At 40.3% G+C, this 18,730-nt stretch overlaps 2 protein-coding genes across 5 annotated transcripts in view; one reads left to right on the top strand and one right to left on the bottom strand.

The window, feature by feature from the left end:
* ERICH5 (glutamate rich 5) overlaps positions 1-2,189 on the top strand; it is a 700,842-nt gene extending 698,653 nt beyond the window's left edge. For all 3 annotated transcript variants that reach the window (XM_050800618.1, XM_050800617.1, XM_050800620.1), the window contains exon 3: positions 1,801-2,189. In XM_050800618.1, coding sequence (XP_050656575.1) covers positions 1,801-1,913 — 113 coding nt within the window. In that variant the 3' untranslated portion in view covers positions 1,914-2,189. The remainder of the gene's footprint in view (positions 1-1,800) is intronic.
* Positions 2,190-12,652: 10,463 nt separating this feature from the next.
* Positions 12,653-18,730, bottom strand: part of RIDA (reactive intermediate imine deaminase A homolog) — a 319,353-nt gene continuing 313,275 nt past the window's right edge. For both annotated transcript variants that reach the window (XM_050801215.1, XM_050801214.1), the window contains 4 exons: positions 16,476-16,530; positions 16,142-16,210; positions 14,685-14,740; positions 12,653-13,211 (listed from right to left, as the gene is read on the bottom strand). In XM_050801215.1, the coding sequence (XP_050657172.1) occupies positions 13,149-13,211; positions 14,685-14,740; positions 16,142-16,210; positions 16,476-16,530 (243 nt within the window). In that variant the 3' untranslated portion in view covers positions 12,653-13,148. The remainder of the gene's footprint in view (positions 13,212-14,684; positions 14,741-16,141; positions 16,211-16,475; positions 16,531-18,730) is intronic.

The following is an 18,730-nucleotide window of genomic DNA, read 5'->3' as shown; positions in this document are numbered from 1 at the left end:
GTGGGAATTGCTTTCCTAAGAATGTGTAAGAAGTGCTCTGGGAACAACTTGGGAGAGGCAAATAAAAGCAGATAGTTTTTACATCAGGATTGGCAAACTCAAAAGTCTTTAGGCCTAGGATACTGAAAATGAGTGAGGTGAAGGACACACGTCATATCGTGGGAGCCCAGGGGACCTTGGCAAACAGGAGAGCACAGCCTTTTCAAAAGAGGAAGCTCTGCACAGCTCCAGCCATGGAACTAGAGCCAATGTTGCCAAAGCCAACTTCTCGGGGAAACAGGGTTGTATGTGCAATGTCCAGACTTGTTAGTGTTGGCTGTCTGTAAATGTTTAACGATTGTATTTAAACACATAATGGCCAAGCCAGACAGGTCTGGGGGCACCCCTGGACCACCCTTTGATTTACTTACAAATTAGTCTTGCTTGCTTTCTCTTTTCTCCCTCCCCTCCCCTCCCCTTCCCTTCCCTTCCCTTCCCTTCCCTTCCCTTCCCTTCCCTTCCCTTCCCTTCCCTTCCCTTCCCTTCCCTTCCCTTCCCTTCCCTTCCCTTCCCTTCCCCCCCCTCCCCTCCCCTCCCCTCCCCTCCCCTCCCCTCCCCTCCCCTCCCCTCCCCTTCCCTCCCCTCCCCTTCCCTTCCCTTCCCTTCCCTTCCCTTCCTTTCCTTTCCTTTTTCTTTCTTCAGAGACAAGATCTTCAAGCTGGAGTGCAGTGATACAATCATAGCTCACTATAATCTCCAACTCCTGGACTCAAGGGATCCTCTTGCCCCACCTCCCAAGTAGCTATAGAACTACAGGAATGTGCCACCATGCCTGGCTAATTTTTTTTTTCTTTTAAAAAATTATTATTATTATTATTGAGACAGAGTCTTGCTCTGTTACCCAGGCTGGAGTGCAGTAGTATTCTTAGCTCATTGTAACTTCTGCCTCCCAGGCTCAATACATTCTCCCTCCTCAGCCTCCTGAGTAGCTGGGTGCCACCGTCCCTGGCTAATTTTTGTATTTTTTGTAAAGACAAGGTTTTACCATGTTGGCCAGGCTGGTCTCAGACTTCTAGGCTCAAGCTATCTGCCTGCCTTAGCTTTCCAAAGTGCTGGAATTACAGGCGTGAACCACCACGCCCAGCTGCCCAGCTAATTTTTGAAAAACATTTTGTAAAGACAGGAGGTCTTGTTGCCCAGGCTGGTCTTGAACTCCTGGCCTCAAGTGATCCTCTTGCCTCAGCTTCCCAAAGCATTGGGATTACAGGTGTGAACCATCACACCTGGCCATGAACTTTCTATTGTAATATGTTCTACTGCCATTTCTTTGGTAATTTTGCATCCTGATTTTATAGAGAGAATTTATTTCATAAGAGTATGCCAAGACTCGAGATGTTAATTGACTCGACATCAGCCATTCAGAGGCTCTGAGAGAATCGAGACGATTACTTTTCTTTTCCTTTTTTTTTTTTTTTTTTGACAGAGTCTTCTGTCTCCCAGACTGGAGTGCAGTGGTGTGATCTCAGCTCACGGCCCAGCTAATTTTTGTATTTTTAGTAGAGACGCGGTTTCATTACTTTGGGTTAGGCTCCTGAACTCCTGACCTCAGGCAATCCACCTTCCTCGGCCTCCCAAGGTGTCGGATTACAGGTGTGAGCCCCTGCGCCCAGCCGAGATGATTACTTTTCTTGATACCTCCAGATAAACTTACTGTTCAGACCTAAAGATCAAGAACTGCCCCCCATTGGAGACAAACTGTGGGATAATTTATGTTAACTCTAAATAAGTGTCTCTTAGTATCTCCTTTGGTTACTTTTCCAGGTGAGACAGGGGAAAAGGTGGAAACAGAGATGGAGAATGAGAAAGTGAGGGAAGGGGCTGAAACCAAAGAAGAAGAAACAGGAGAAGCGGTGAACCTTTCAACAGCCAAATAGATAGAAGAGTGAACCCACACAGCGCGTTATCACAGAGAAGACAAAAATGGTAGTGAAGCTTGTGGTTATGTATCTTATCTTTCTACATTTACATGTTTTCTGTAAGGAGTGCGGTTATAGAGAGACTGTTGGAACCATAAGAAGGATGTTTCCATGTTCTTGATTATATTGTTCTACAAAACTGCTAAGCCATGAACAGTTTTCTTAGCTACTTAGAATGGTTATACATTTAAAATGATAAAAACCAAAGCCAATAAAAATTATGTGATTATTTAAGAGTGTGAGGGTGACTTTCTTCATTGTGGCCATGGGGCCATTCAGTATAGAAAATGGGACCCTAAAAATGAAGTATAAACCTTTAGGTACAGGTAGCTAGAGAAAGGAATTAGCGAATTTTAGGGAACTCACAATAATAAAGTCATACAGTCATAATCATGATGGAATGAGAATGAACAACAGCAAAAATAATAGGATGAGCTATATCAAATATTTCTGTTTTGTTACAGAATTCAGAACTGATAAGAACCTTAGGAAATATGTCATTTACACACTTGCTCTCCTTTAAGGTTGTCAACTACCACAGATCCTTATTTATCATGGAATATTAAATATATTAACAGAATCCTTTGCAAAGGATGGCAAACTCTGGTGCTATCACAAGGTTAGGCATTTTTCACGACGAAAGGCTACACATTTTCTATGTGCCATTTTGAATCAGCTATTGATTTTTTACTCACATGAGGTTTTTCAATTGTTATCCTTTTGAATAATATTAAAAGTATTTTAAATTAATTCACTTTTAAATGTATTTTGGAGACAATAAACAGCAAGGATTAAAACCTAGATTGTTGTTTATGTAGAGTCTACTCCTGGGCTCTATTCTTTTTTTTTTTTTTGATATGGAGTCTTGCTTTGTCACCCAGGCTGGCGTGCAGTGGTACGATCTCGGCTCACTGCAATCTCCGCCTCCCGAGTTCAAGCAATTCTCCTGCCTCAGCCTCCTGAATAGCTGGGATTACAGGCGCCCGCCACCATGCCCAGCTAATTTTTGTATTTTTAGTAGAGGCGGGGATTCACCATGCTGGCCAGGCTGGTCTTGAACTCCTGACCTCGTGATCTGCCCGCCTTGGCCTCCCAAAGTGCTGGGATTACAGGTGTGAGCCATTGCACCCAGCCACTCTATTCTTTTTTAGATGACTGCAATTTAATGGTAGGCTTTAGCAGTGGAAAAAGGCTAAGAAATCAAGATTTTAGAAACATTTATGACATTTCTTTAGTGATGCACCACAGAGTCAGTTTTTGAGAATTCTTCTGAAGTTGGCAAGGGATTTTGGCAAGTGATTGTGTGTAAGTAATGAAAATAATAGCTAACTTACCCACCAGTGAGTGCCTTGTGTTTTTGAGTATCAGAATAGTATTCTGGAAATATTTTGTTTATTTATCTTGTTTGTAAATATGTATTTTTCTTTTACAAAAAATCCTGCTGGCCGGGCGCAGTGGCTCAAGCACTTTGGGAGGCCGAGAAGGGTGGATCAGGAGGTCAGGAGATCGAGACCATCCTGGCTAACACGGTGAAATTCTTTCTCTAGTAAAAATTACAAAAAACTAGCCAGGCGAGGTGGCAGACGCCTGTAGTCCTAGCTACTCGGGAGGCTGAGGCAGGAGAATGGCGTAAACCTGGGAGGTGGAGCTTGCAGTGAGCTGAGATCCGGCCACTACACTCCAGCCTGGGCGACAGAGTGAGACTCTGTCTCAAAAAAAAAAAAGAAAAAATCCTACTATTTCCTAAATAAACATATATTTTTAAGGTAACTGCTCAGATGAATTAACTAGTCTCTTTATTTTTATTTTTTATTTTTTGAGAGAGGGTCTTGCTTTGTTGCCCAGGCTACAGTGTAGTGGTGTGATCATGGCTGAATGCAAGCTTGACCTCCTGGGTTCAAGCAATCCTCCCACCTCACCTGCCCTGAGTAGCTGGGACTACAGGCTTGTGCCACCATGCCTGGCTAATTTTTGTATTTTTAGTATAGACAGGGTTTTACAATGTTGCCAAGGCTGGTCTCGAACTCCTGAGCTCAAGCAATTCACCTGCCTCAGTCTCCCAAAGTGTTGGGACTACACACATGAGCCACTCAGCCTAACTAGTCTCTTACTTTAGCTTCTACATTAAAATAACTACTAAGATGGCCTATAATTAATTATAAGAATACAGGATACAGGGAAAAATATATTCTCTTGATTCTGATTTTAATATTCATTTATGTTCTGACTGTAAAGTGCCAAGGAAGACAATAAAAGGAGCTCCTTGAGGAGATGACATCATCCTTTCCGCAAAGTGACGGCACTGGACTGTGATTGCATTGAAAGCAAGCACTGTGTTTTATGCATTTTTGAATTCAGGCATTTAGCTCCTTTGATGGAATGTGGTAGGTACTTGATAAATATTTGTTGAATCAATAAATGAATAACAAATACCAAGGAGTCCCATTTAAACTTAATTCATTAAAAAGTAATACATATGAAAAATAAATTTGGCCAGGCATGGTGGCTCACACCTGTAACCCCAGCACTTTGGGAGGCCAAGGCAGTGGATTTCTTTTTTTTCTTTTCTTTTTTTTTTTTTTTGAGACGGAGTCTTGCTGTGTTGCCCAGGCTGAAGTGCAGTGGCACGATCTCAGCTCACTGCAAGCTCCGCCTCCTGGGTTTACGCCATTCTCCTGCCTCAGCCTCCCAAGTAGCTGGGACTACAGGCGCCCGCCACCTCGCCTGGCTAGTTTTTTGTATTTTTTAGTAGAGACGGGGTTTCACTGTGTTAGCCAGGATGGTCTCGATCTTCTGACCTCGTGATCCACCCGTCTTGGCCTCCCAAAGTGCTGGGATTACAGGCTGGAGCCACTGCGCCTGGCCGGCAGTGGATTTCTTGAGTCCAGGAGTTCAAGACCAACCTGGGCAACATGGTGAGACCCTGTCTCTACAAAAAATATAAAAAATTAGCTGGGCATGACGGCATGTGCCTGTAGTCCCAGCTACTCAGGAGGCTGAGACTCAAATCATTTGTTTTCATAAAATTTTGGAAATTTATAAGAATTTCTGGTAGTTTCTCTACTTTTGTCTTTACCCTTTAATGTGGTTACTAAAACATTTTTGGAAACTTTAAAAAAATTATTTTAGATAATATTCAGTTTTAGCATTAAAAACCTATAAGAAAAATGTAAATATTTCACAATATCTGAACATTCCAAAATTTAAATAGTCCATCAAAATAAGCTGTTAATTTTAAAAAGTAATAGGTACGGTAAAAGTCAAATACAGAAGGGTATAAAATAGGTAGTGAAGTTTCCTTCCCATATCCTTTAGTCCTTCCATGAAAAAATAATATTTCTTGTGTATACTTCCAGAAAAAAAGGGTATATGTATATACCAGGCTATATGTATATGCTAAAATAGAAGTGTATATTTACATATCTACATTTTAACTTTTTTATAGATGGGGTTTTGCTATATTGTCTATGCTGGTCTTGAATTCTTGGCCTCAAGTGACCCTTCTGCCTGGGTCTCCCAAAGTGCTACAATTACAGGCATGAGCCACCACGCTCAGCCTACATATCCACATTTTATTTTATTTTATTATTTATTTATTTATTTTCCCATCATCAATATTTATTGAGCATTTACAGTGTATTAGGCACAATAGAACATACAGAAGACATTGTTCCTGCTCTTGAGGAGCTTACATTCTAAAAGAAAAAATACACCTCTTTTAAAATGGCATTTTTGTTTGGTGTTTTCTGTAAAGTACTGAGGAAATGTTTTGTTAAAGTGAGCTTTGGGTATAACTTAGCCCCATCATTATATAGAGAAGAGAGGAAGAAAAGAGGAAGGATTTTAAAGGCAGACAATGACAGACCATTCAGGATAGGTAGGGTTTTAAAGGGAGATAAACACAATCTCATAAACTAAAGAGATATTTGCTGCAGTAAATAGGATAAGGGAAATAGTCTGTGGGGTGCAAGCAAAGGAAGCAGGGTGCCTTAGACACTGAGTGGAGCCAGAAAGATCATGTGGCCTTTTCCCAAGTACATGGCCACCAAGTAGGAATGGTTGGTGACAAGACAGAAGGCTAAAAAAGGAAGGTAATCTTGTGCACCTGACAAATAGAAAGACTAAAGGATCAAAATCAAAGACAGGCTATAAAAGTATCAAGAAATTCTTAAAAACCAAAAAGTGATTTGGAAGCACAAAACTTATAGTTAATGCTACCCAGTGTCATGATGGGCCAAGAACATTGTGGCTTCCTAAGTTAGAAAATGCCATATACCAAAATTTTAAATGGAATTCCAATCAATCTCCCCCTCTCTCAGAAAAAATAGGAACTCATTTTTTTCAGTGTGGGGAGGAAGAGAGGGGATCATGGGACATGGAAACAGTAGTTATATTAGTAGTATTTTTGTTGTTATTTTGTGTTTAAACTTCGTAAAAGCCCATTAGCTGCCAAGAGGGAATAAGGAATAAATTTCAAAAATTGTACAATTTCCTTTAGAGAAGTTTCAGAACCAAAAGACTAACTTACATGAAAAGCTGTAAAGTTGAAAAGTCCATTCATAAAACTTTTATTCCACTTACATGAATTTAATACACGTGTTCTTAACGATTATGCTTGGCTTGTTCATGAAAATTTCATAAGACATTAAACAAAGCTAGCCATCATCTCAAGGTATTTCCCTGTTAACTATTTTTACAGCACATGCATGTTAGGCAAGTATCAAAAAAGAAAAATCACGAAAGCAAAAAACCTAAAAAAATGTTAAATACATGGGTTTTTGTTTTACTGCTGTGCTTGATATACATGAAGTAATGAATACCAAGCAACTCATTTTTACTGCATCTTTACTTTTACATTTGTTCTTAGGTTGCCTAAAACATTTAAATACAAATAAAATGAGTGTAGCAAAAATAATGAAAGCTAACAGCAGGTAACTTTACAAATAATGGAATGTCAACCGTTTCTGCCCTTATCCAGAGTAAAATGGGTCACAACTTTGTCTAAAGGAACACTTCTGCAGCTGTAGTCAAAGGTGTGCACATTGAGATTGAGTGTTCCACAGATACACATGGTTTAACCTGTGGTGTCCATGGGGTATGTTTCTACTACAGCCTTCTAAGTGCTCCAGACCTTACAGTACCCACAATTACTACACCTGTGACTGGAACCAATGATCCCTTTTATTCCCCACCAGGACAAACCAATATGTAGGCAGTTTTCTTTGCTTAGACATGGAAGCGGTTTTACACTGGCCCTTGTGAAGCCACAATGTACCAAAAGTACTATGCCAAACATTTATAACTTGTATAAAAATTCCACATCCCCATATTGGCCACCTCAAGATGAAAACAGATAACTCCCTAAATGTTAACTGGCTCTACTCCCCTAATATTAAACATAAAAACCGCATGGGAAATATAGAAATTCTAATAGAAGTAACATAAACCTGTCATAAATTGTAAACAAAAAACTGTTTGTGGGACAGCATGGATGACAAATGGTCTACTGTGTAAATTTTAGAATGAGGCAGACAAAAGTTGGAAGACCGGTTAAGTTTCCCCTCCTCCTGCTTCAGCTTTGTTTTCTGGGGTATCCGATGTCCACAATGTCAAATTGTCTCTCAGTAATTGCATTATTAGCATGCTGTCTTTCTATGACTCTTCACTTAATGTATCAAGTTCAGCAATGTCTTCATCAAAAGCTGTCTTTGCAAGAGAGCAGGCTTTCTCTGGGGAGTTCAGAATCTCATAATAGAACACAGAGAAGTTAAGGGCGAGACCCAGTCTGATAGGCTACATATCCACATTTTAAAACACAAATGACAATTTACATAGCCCTTGTACTGTGAAAACTGCATGTAAAACCACTGATTGATCCTTTCCTATGTTAGAAATTTTTCCTTTTGCCTAAGACTGAGTCTTAACAGAGCAAAATGTATTCTGATCCTAGGTCCCTAGACCCTGAAAGGAGATGACCGGTTTTGTCCCCAGATTCAAAATGCACAAGATGGACAAATGCACAAGAGGGACAACTCTCTATGAGTTGTTCACAGAGAAACTGCCAGCAGGGCTGGATTTTTCTTTTTCTTTTTTTTTTTGAGACGGAGTCTCGTTCTGTCGCCCAGGCTGGAGTGCAATGGCCGGATCTCAGCTCACTGCAAGCTCCGCCTCCCGGGTTTACGCCATTCTCCTGCCTCAGCCTCCTGAGTAGCTGGGACTACAGGCGCCCGCCACCACGCCCGGCTAGTTTTTTGTATTTTTTAGTAGAGACGGGGTTTCACCGTATTAGCCAGGATGGTCTCGATCTCCTGACCTCGTGATCCGCCCGTCTTGGCCTCCCAAAGTGCTGGGATTACAGGCTTGAGCCACCGCGCCCGGCCAACGGCTGGATTTTTCTATCCCTGGGGTGCTGTGCAACCACTTTGTAGTCCAGTTGTGTTCTTTCAATTAAGATAATTTCATTATTTCTGTACCTAATGTACCTCTAACTGGGATGGAAATGAACAAATTTCCCAATTCTCATTCTTGGGAGTGAACATTTGCATTTACCAGCAGGGGGTGCTAGTTTGCAAATCTAGGAAATCCCCAGACCAGACTCAAGTTCTTGGCCAGAAGTGCCAACCCCCTGAGGAACCCACAGGGTAGAAATGTGTAATTAATGGCTGGGTGTGGTGGCCCACACCTGTAATCCTAGCCCTTTGGGAGGCCAAGGCAGGAAAATTGCTTGAGCCCAGGAGTTCGGGACCAGCCCAGGCAATATAGGGAGACCCTGTCTCTACAGTAAATAGATAAATAAATAAATAAATAATTTTATTTATTTCTTTTAAAAGAAGAAATGTGCGGTCAACCTATTACCTTACTGCTTTTTCCATTTAGACTTTGGAGTAAAAGCTCTTACCATATTTTGAGCAGTCAAAACACCCATACCACTCTGAACAAATGGTTTATTCCACATTGGGCCTTGAATTAAGAATTGCTTAATTAAGAAAAGGTTTCTTTCCACATGTAACTAATCAAAGAATGTTGGATGGTCATGGTCAAATAATCCTAGTAGGGTTTACATTGTACTCTTTTGGCAAATACAATAGCTCATTAGAGATGGCAAATATCTTTTTATTTTTTGGTCACTCAGGCTGGAGTACAGTGGTATGCTCTGGTCACTGCAACCTCCGCCTCCCAGTTTCAAGTGATTCTCCTGCTTCAGTCTCCCTTGTAGCTGGGATTACAGGCAGGCGCCACCATACCTGGCTAAGTTTTGTATTTTTAGTAGAGACAGAGTCTTACCGTGTTGGCCAGGCTGGTCTTGAACTCCTGAGCTTAAGCAATTCTCCTGCGTCGGCTTCCCAAAGTGCTGGGATTACAGGCTGAACCCCCGCACCTGGCTGCATATCCCATTTTTATGAAGATAGTTTGGTGATCCAAATCTGAATTCTCTTTAACAAAGACCAGCGATGTGGACATCATAAAGCCATTCATTTGCCCACATACAAATATGTGTAAGGCAAAAGGTAAGGTAAAAGGAGAATGACCCTTCCCTTCTTCTTTCTCCCCACACCAGATAGCAAGGCATGCCGTGTTTGAAATGTTGAAAGCATTTGCTTATAAGATGTCATAACATCTAAAACTATGTCAGCTTCTCACCTCTCCAGGGTTTATAAACTTATGAGTGTTTGGTTATAACCTCAAGGCCTTATTGCCTATGCAGAATCGGTGTAATTTCAGAGAGCAGCTGAAAAGTATGGAATTTATCTTCCAGTTCCTGTTAGTATCAACAAAAGTTGGCATTAGTATCAACAAAAGTTGGCATTAGTAATCCATGTACAGGCGAATGGCAGGCTTTTCACTTTACTCGTCAGTACCACACTCAGCACATTTATTGGGGAACATTTGAGTTGTTAAAAGTTAACAACCATATCATTATTCTTGTGCCTAATGAGAGAGGTCTCTGGACATCAAAGCCAGGGTTTAATAACTCCCAAAGGTAGAAGAAAGGCCAACCTATATTATTGTAAAACACTCTTTCAGTTTAATAATGTGCTACTGAAATTAATAAACATGCTACTTCCATCCACCACTGGGGACAGAGGTCTGCAAACCTCACTAATTTCCAGAAAAAGAGTTCTGAGAAACCAACTGGGGATACCAATTTTGTTTTGAGATCTGCCTCATTTTGTTTTCTCATAGAATATAGATATTTCTAAAATTTATTTTTTGTTGTTGTTTTTTTGAGACAGAGTCTTGCTCTGTCTCTCAGGCTGGAGTGCAATGGCATGATCTTGGCTCACTGCAACCTTCACCTCCTAGGTTCAAGCCATTCTCCTGCCTCAGCCTCCCAAGTAGCTGGGACTACAGGCATGTGCCACCATGCCAGATTAATTTTTCTATTTTTAGTAGAGATGGGGTTTCAACATGTTGGCCAGACTGGTCTCAAACTCCTGACCTCAAGTGATCTGCCTGCCTCGGCCTCCCAAAGTGCTGGGGTTACAGGCATGAGGCGCCACGCCTGGCCTTAACATTTCTTAATAAAAGTAAGTATAGTGATTCATACTATCACATAAATTTAAAAATAATGCATGTTGTATTGAATTGATTTGTGTGACCCTGATTCTAGACACTTTTTTTTTTTTTTTGAGACAGAGTCCCACTCTGTCACCCAGGCTGGAGTGCAGTGGCCTGATCTTGGCTCACTGCAACTTCCGCCGCCTGGGTTCAATGGATTCTGGTGCCTCAGCCTTCTGAGTAGCTGGGACTACAGGTGCACGCCATTACACCCACCTAATTTTTGTATTTTTAGTAGAGACGGGGTCTAACCTTGTTGGTCAGGCTGGTCTTGGACTCCCGACCTCAGGTGATCCGCCCGCCTTGGCCTCCCAAAGTGCTGGGATTACAGGCATGAGCCACCACACCTGGCCCTGATTCTTTTTTTTTTTTGAGACGGAGTTTCTCCCTTGTCACCCAGGCTGGAGTGCAGTGGCGCGCTCTTGGCTCACTGCAATCTCTGCCTTCTGGGTTTAAGTGATTCTTCTGCCTCAGCCTCCTGAGTAGCTGGGATTACAGACTCTAGACACTTTAAAAAGTCATTTTGGCCCGGCGCGGTGACTCATGCCTATAATCCCAGCACTTTGGGCTCCTGACTGCTTGAGGTCAGGAGTTCAAGACTAACCTGGGCAACATAATGAGACCCTGTCTTTGCAAAAACATAAAAATATTAGTCGGGTGTGGTGGTGTCTGTAATCCCAGCTACTCAAGAGGCTGAAGTGGGAGGAATGCTTCAGACAGGAGTTTGAGGCTGCCATGAGACATGATTGTGCTATTGCACTCCAGCCTGGGTGACAGAGTGAGAACATCTCAAAAAATAAATTAAAGAAAAAGAAAAAAAAAGACCAACATGCAATGTTCCCCAAAATTAACAAATTCTAGTGATTCTCCTTCAGAGTGGAAAAGAAGACTCCAAGACAGGACCCAGCCACTAACAAATTAATTAACGTGGGTACCAGCATCTTTATTTTTTATTTATTTATTTTTTTTGAGACGGAGTCTCGCTCTGCCGCCCAGGCTGGAGTGCAGTGGCCGGATCTTGGCTCACTGCAAGCTCCGCCTCCCGGGTTCACGCCATTCTCCTGCCTCAGCCTCCCGAGTAGCTGGGACTACAGGCGCCCGCCACCGCGCCCGGCTAGTTTTTTGTATTTTTTAGTAGAGATGGGGTTTCACCGTGTTAGCCAGGATGGTCTCGACCTCCTGACCTCGTGATCCGCCCGTCTCGGCCTCCCAAAGTGCTGGGATTACAGGCTTGAGCCACCACGCCTGGCCAGGTACCAGCATCTTATTTCCAGCTCTTTCATTCTAGAGTTTGATTTTGAAGTCATGCCCTATATACAACTATTCCCCCTAGACCTAACCTGGCCAGGGTGTCTAATTTCCTGGCTTTGGCTTAGGAACAGGCCCTTAAGCTGAGCTGGACCAATCAGAGGCTTCCCTGAGATTCTTCTGCCAGAGAGATCAGGAAATGGTTACCTTTCTGCTGGGGTTAGTGCACTCATAGCCTGTATCTGGGGTCTGCAGCATCTTCCCCCAAGAGACAGATGGAGCCGTGAGGTTTCTGGGCTACATGTGCCTAAAGCCAGCTGTACTCTGGCCTCTGTGACCTAAGCCTATGCAATTTATCTCTTTTCCCCACTTAATACTAGTTTGAGTTGGGTTTCTGTAACTTACTAATAAAAGACTCAATATTAAAAGTACAAAAATGTGACTTATCAATGAGCTAGAGAAAATAATATAAGAGCAGAAATAATGATAAAGAAAGATATAATAAAAAGGATCAACAAAGCCAAAAAGTAGTTCTTTAAAAAGATTAATAATGGAAAAAAAAGAAGTCCAAATAAATCATATCAGAGATGAAAAGGGGGGACAGATAGAGCAGAGATTAAAAAGATATCTACAAATGTGAAAATTTACATGCAAATTCTGCAACACTGTAAATGGCCAAAACTGCTGAAGACTAGAAAGTTTAAATGATGTTTCATGTAATAATCGTTGGCTAAAACTGCTGAAAAAAATAAACTGTGTAAAAGTGTATGAAGTCAGAAATAGGCTTTGAAAAATAAAATAGTTGGAGATTTTAACTTTACCCACCCCAACTAGGCAATATGTTTTAATGTATAAACTGTTAAGAAATAAGTGAACAAAATCACACCAAAGGAAATCTGCATGTCTATTTTATTTCCATTAGAAAAATATTATCTATATTAAATTTTGGTCCACTTTCTTCTCCTTGACCTCAAATTTAAACACTTAAATTTTACTCAAGAAAGAGCAGAATCACATACCTGACATGAAAACTAAATCGTTCACATCATTAGTTTGAATTAGATATGTTCTTGATTATTTCTCAGGAATAATTACTCTTCTTTCCTACCTGTTATTTCTCTTTTATTTATTGAGTAACTGTGTAATGGGTATCTCTTTCCTATATTCAGTAATACAGGTGTAATTTAAAACAGTAACTGGATTCCTTCTCTAATCTTCAATTCATGTTCAACTCTCCCTATTATATAGTATTTCCATAATAACTTCAGATATTTTCATCAAGCTCACACTGTCATCAATTGTGAAAATTAAAAGGTTAATTAAGATGTTACATCAATTGTAAAAATCAAAATGTTAACAAGTCCAGACTACAAAGCACTGGCCCACTTATAGTGATGCTGTTGTCAGCGGTCCTTGGACAGCTACTGCTTCGATTTCAATTCGACTACCCTGTGAGGAAAACAAAACAATTTGTTTTAATCATTTTGTACAAATTGCAAACTCTATAATACCTACTAAAAACATGAAACTAATAGCAATATAACATTTTTAACGTTAAGCTTTTCAAGGAAGGAAAGGAGAAGGAAATATTCACCAAGAATCTATAATAGACCAGGTTACCATGCTAAGTATATTCATATACTATATTAGCTTATATGATTCTCACAGCAGCCCTGTTAGAGAGATATTTTCCTGTCAATTCACAGAATGATATGCTGAAGTGTAGAAGGAGTAATTAACTCATCTCAGTCACAAGCTAGATAGCAGAGGTTGAACCCTTGTCTTTTGATTCCAAGTTCAGAGCTCTTTCTACTACAACCAGTACCTTAATAGGTCTGATAATGATCATTCCAAGTAACAACTAATTAAAGCAATACAAATTACACTCTTAAAACATAATTTTTCTTTAGTAGAAACTGCAAGTAGAAGTCAGTAAGAGCTGCTTTTTTATAGGCAGGAATATCGTGCTGCTAAGCTTCGAGTTAGAGTAGCAAAATCAAAATGGTGAGAAATATGTGTGACCCTGGTTTAGAGATTATTTTTCTAGTGGAAGGTTTAGATTCCTTTTCTTTCCTTTTTTTTTTTTTTGAGACGGAGTCTAGCTCTGTCGCCCAGGCTGGAGTGCAGTAGCGCAATCTCGGCTCACTGCAAGCTCCGCCACCCGGGTTCACACCATTCTCCTCCCTCAGCCTCCTGAGTAGCTGAGACTACAGGCGCCCGTCACCACGCCGGTCTAATTTTTTTGTATTTTTAGTAGAGACGGGGTTTCACTGTGTTAGCCAGGATGGTCTCCATCTCCTGACCTTGTGATCCGCCTGCCTCGGCCTCCCAAAGTGCTGGTATTACAGGCGTGAGCCATTGTGCCCGGCCTTTTCTCACAATTTAAGTATTTTGATTTTGATTCTATGTTCACGTGTTGTCTTAAAAGGTTTTTTTTTTTTCATGCATGTAATATAGGGTATTTCCTTTCAGACTTTAAGTCCCTGGGGAAGCAGGAACTATCTCTTTTCTTTTCTTTTCTTTTTTTTTAGAGACAAGGTCTCACTGTTACCCAGGCTGCAGCACAGTGGTTCGATTACAGCTCACTGCAGCTGTAATCTTCTGGGTTCAAGTGTTCCTCCCACCTTAGCCTCCCAAGTAGCTGGGACTACAGGTGTGCACCACCACCATGCATGGCTAATTTTAATTTTTTTTTTTTTTGTAGAGATGGCTGTCTTGCTATGTTGCCCAGGCTGGTCTAGAACTCCGGGCCTCAAGCGATCCTCCTGTGTTGGCCTCTCAAAGCATTGGGATTACAGGGGTATGCCACCCTACCCAGGCTACTTCTTTTAAGTTTCCTTTCACAGTGCTTAGTTTACTTATAGAAGGAAAACAATGTAGAAATTGAAAACTGTGTACATTAGTCATTTAAAGTGTACTTACTTTGGGCAAAGCAGCAACTTGGTAAGCAGCTCTAGCAGGAAAATTACTCTTGAAATCTGAATTTAAAAGAATTTCATTTTTTTAATAGAGAAGAGTTGAAAAAATAAAGATCAAGTGAAAAATTTTATTTTAGTTTTCAGATATTGTACTGTTATTCAATATTCTACAATTAAGAATCTGGCAAGTGCTTCATATACTAGTCAGTTCTTAGATATAAGCAACATTTTATTTTTATTTTTTTGAAACAGAGTCTCGCTCTGTCACCCAGGTTGGAGTGAAGTGGTGCGATCTCAGCTCACTGCAACCTCTGTCTCCCATGTTCAAGAGATTCTCCTGCCTCAGCCTCCTGAGTAGCTGGGATTATAGGTGTGCACCACCACGCTTGGCTCATTTTTGTATTTTTAGTAGAGATGGGGCTTTGCCATGTTGGCCAGACTGGTCTCAAACTCCTGATGTCAAATGATCCACCCACCTCAGCCTCCCAAAGTGCTTGGATTACAGATGTAAGCCACTGCACCTGGCTTTAAGCAACATTTTAAAAAAGAGGCTCACTATCAGATTTGTTTGATAAAATATTTAGCCATATGATTCCTACCATAGTTAATACTTTTTAAAATCTCTTAGCTTTCTGGCAAAAAAAAAAAAAAAAAAAAAAAAAAAAAAAAAATACGTACTCTAACATTTTGATCTTGTTTGATGTGGAGTTTTGTTTTTAAAGTGATATTTATAAACTATTTATCTAAATAGGGAACAAGTGCCCACCTCTAGCAATTTTGGCAAGTACTTCCTCTGCCAACTTTGGTCTTTTCTAGTCATTTCTTCAGGAGAGAATAAGTAATGATGCTTTTTCCATGTTATACCTTTGCCTCATCCCACTAGGTGGTAGGGACACCAATTTTCTCCACTATGACATCAATGTTAATAATAGCTAACATTTACTCAGTGCTTATAACACACCAGCATCTAAGTGCTTTACATGTTGTACTGACTCATTTAATCATTCCAACAATCCTATAAGGTAGGAGTATATTATCTCCATTTTGCATATGAGAAAACCAAGGCTTAGAAATATTAAGTAACTAACTAATGAGTCTGAGAGAGCCAGGATAAAGATGGTGGCTGGACCATACAGCAATAGTAAATAAAACCTATATGTAAAAAACTTTTTAGGAGAGTTTAAAAAGCCTGAAAAGGGTTTAATGAAATTAAACTTTTGAAAAATGGGTATGTAGGGTTTCACTACATTGTTTTAGGGAATGCAATAGAAATATCTTAGGACTTTTTCATGGGGGGTATACAACCTATTTCCAATCAGATTATTAATTCTTTTAGGACAAGATCTATGACCATTTCTTTAGCATCTCCTACCACTCTTAATTCATAATACACATTCATTAATGTGACCAGATTTATTTCTTTTTAAAAATGGAAAATAGGAATAAAGTCAAATTACTTACACTGTTTGTAGATTTCATTGACAGTATTGAAGTCATTTATGTCAGCCAGAAGAACAGTTGTTTTCACCACTAGAAGACACAAACATTGTCATTAGGTTTAGTTATTTGGTCTGACCCAAAATATTACTTAGAAAAGGACTATATGATTCTGAGACTGTCTTGATTAAAATGGGACTGAAATGGGACCAAAGAAGTGAAGGAGCACAGTTGCTGTTTAAAGCAACTTTTAAGTAGCAACAAAGATATGGCACGGCATATTACTGGATGCCATATATTTTTGAAAAAGACCAAAGAAATATCAAAAAGAAATGTGAAATAATATCAAATTGCTCACCATTAGTGAAGTCACAGCCTGCAGCTTTCAGAATTTCACCCATGTTTTTAAGAGCCTGTGAACCAAGCCAAGAAAGGCCTAAGTCACTGATATTAGATTTAAAGCTTTAATTACATTCAATTAATCATCTTTTACTAATACCTCCTTAAATAGCTTATGTTGCAGAAAAATCTTCTCTACTCTTGTTAGGAAGCTTACAAGTGTGTTTCTTGGCTTCCCTTTAATAGAATGAGTCTTTCTGAAATACAGTGAGAAGGTTGTCTCCTTTTGTGCATAAAAAGACTGGGTTGAGTCCCTTCTTCAGTGCTAAAATGTGTTAATTGTTCGGCCAATGTCCACAGAAATAATTTCTGGGGTTCTTCATTTGATACCACTTCAAGGATAAGGATGAGCTAATAAGCATTAAAACATGTTTTCTTTTAAAGCAATATTTGACTTTAAAGGGTTCTTTTTCCTTTTTCTCAAAAAATGATATTAGTAAATTATATAACTGTTTGAGACACTGGCTTCTGGAAAAGCATCTATTTTTGGATTCATTCTTCCTTCCCACTTTGCTGGTCACAATGTAATATTTCATTATATTCTTGTGTCTTTTAAAATAATCTTCTAAATAGGTAATACATGGATATGGCAACAAAAACAACAAACTCAAAAGCTATTAAAAAAGCATATATAGTGTAAAGATCTCTCTCACCCTTCTCTCTCTCTCCCATGTTTCCCACCTCAGAGGTAACCACTGTTCCTAATTTATTGTATATCCTTCTAGGTACAGTCAATGCTTATGTTACATATTTTTAAACATAAAAGCACACACGATAGCATACTGTGCATGCTGTTCTGCATCTTGGTTTTATTACCATGAAACAATTTACGTTGGAGATCTTTCCACGTTACTTTAGTTGTATTGATCTAGCATAATTTATTCAACCGGTTCTTTATGAGTGGACATTTAGGTTTTTAAAAATCTTTCAGCTAGGCCAGGTCCGGTGGCTCACGCCTGTAATCTCAGCACTTTGGGAGGCTGAGGTGGGTGAAGCATGAGGTCAGGAGATCGAGACCATCCTGGCTAACACGGTAAAACCCCATCTCTACTAAAAATACAAAAAAATAAGCCAGATGTGGTGGCGGGCACTTGTAGTCCCAGTTACTTGGGAGGCTGAGACAAGAGAATTGCTTGAACCTGGAAGACAGAGGATGCAGTGAGCTGAGATCACGACACTGCACTCCAGCCTGGGCAACAGAGCGAGGCTGTCTCACAAAAACAAAACAAAACAAACTTTCAGCATTATATGACTCAGTAAATGCATAAAATTATAGTTTATTGTTTTATTTTATTTTACTTTTTGAGACAGTGTCTTGCTCTGTGTCCCAGGCTGGAGTACAGTGGTGCAATCTTGGCTTACTACAACCTCCACCTCCCAGGTTTAAGTGATTCTCCTGTATCAGCTTCCTGAGTAACGGGAACTATAGGCATGTGCCACCTCACTGGGTTAATTTTTTTTTTCTTTTTTTTTTGAGACGGGGTCTTGCCCTGTCGCCCAGGCTGGAGTGGAGTGGCGTGATCGAAGAGTTGGATATTTGATGGACCATGAATCATCTAACAACCAAAAGAGAGATTCCACCTCCTTAACACTAAAGTCACCTTAAACCTGAATCATTGACATCAGATGACATGCTGCCACTTCTACATGGATTGGGAAATTTTCTTTTCAGGGCCACTGACCTGCCCCTCTTAAAAAAAAAAAAAAAAAATTACCACCACAGAAGTAAAAAGTCAACATTTAAAAAAATAAGCATGTGGAATATAATTCTAATTATATGTTGCTCACTGCAACTTCCGCCTTCCAGGCTCAAATGATTCTCATGCCTTAGCCTCCTGAGTAGCTGGGACTACAGGCACATGCCACCACACCTGGCTAATTTTTGTATTTTCAGTAGAGACAGGGTTTCACCATGTTGGCCAGGCTGGTCTCGAACTCCTGACCTCAGATGATCTGCCCACCTCAGCCTCCCAAAGTGCTGGGATTACAGGCGTGAGCCATTGTACCTGGCCTCCCCTGGCTAGTTTTTGTATTTTTAGTAGAGATGGGGTTTCACCATGTTGTCCAGGCTAGTCTTGAACTCCTGACCTCAAGTGATCTGCCAGCCTCGGCCTCCCAAAGTGCTGGGATTACAGGCGTGAGCCACCATGCCTGGCCTACATTATGGTTTAATTATATTTATTGGATTAGAATCATATTCCCCACCATGCTTAT

Source organism: Macaca thibetana, chromosome 8, assembly GCF_024542745.1.
Source record: "Macaca thibetana thibetana isolate TM-01 chromosome 8, ASM2454274v1, whole genome shotgun sequence".
Taxonomy (NCBI): Eukaryota; Metazoa; Chordata; class Mammalia; order Primates; family Cercopithecidae; genus Macaca; species Macaca thibetana.
This window is presented reverse-complemented; position numbering and strand designations above follow the sequence as displayed.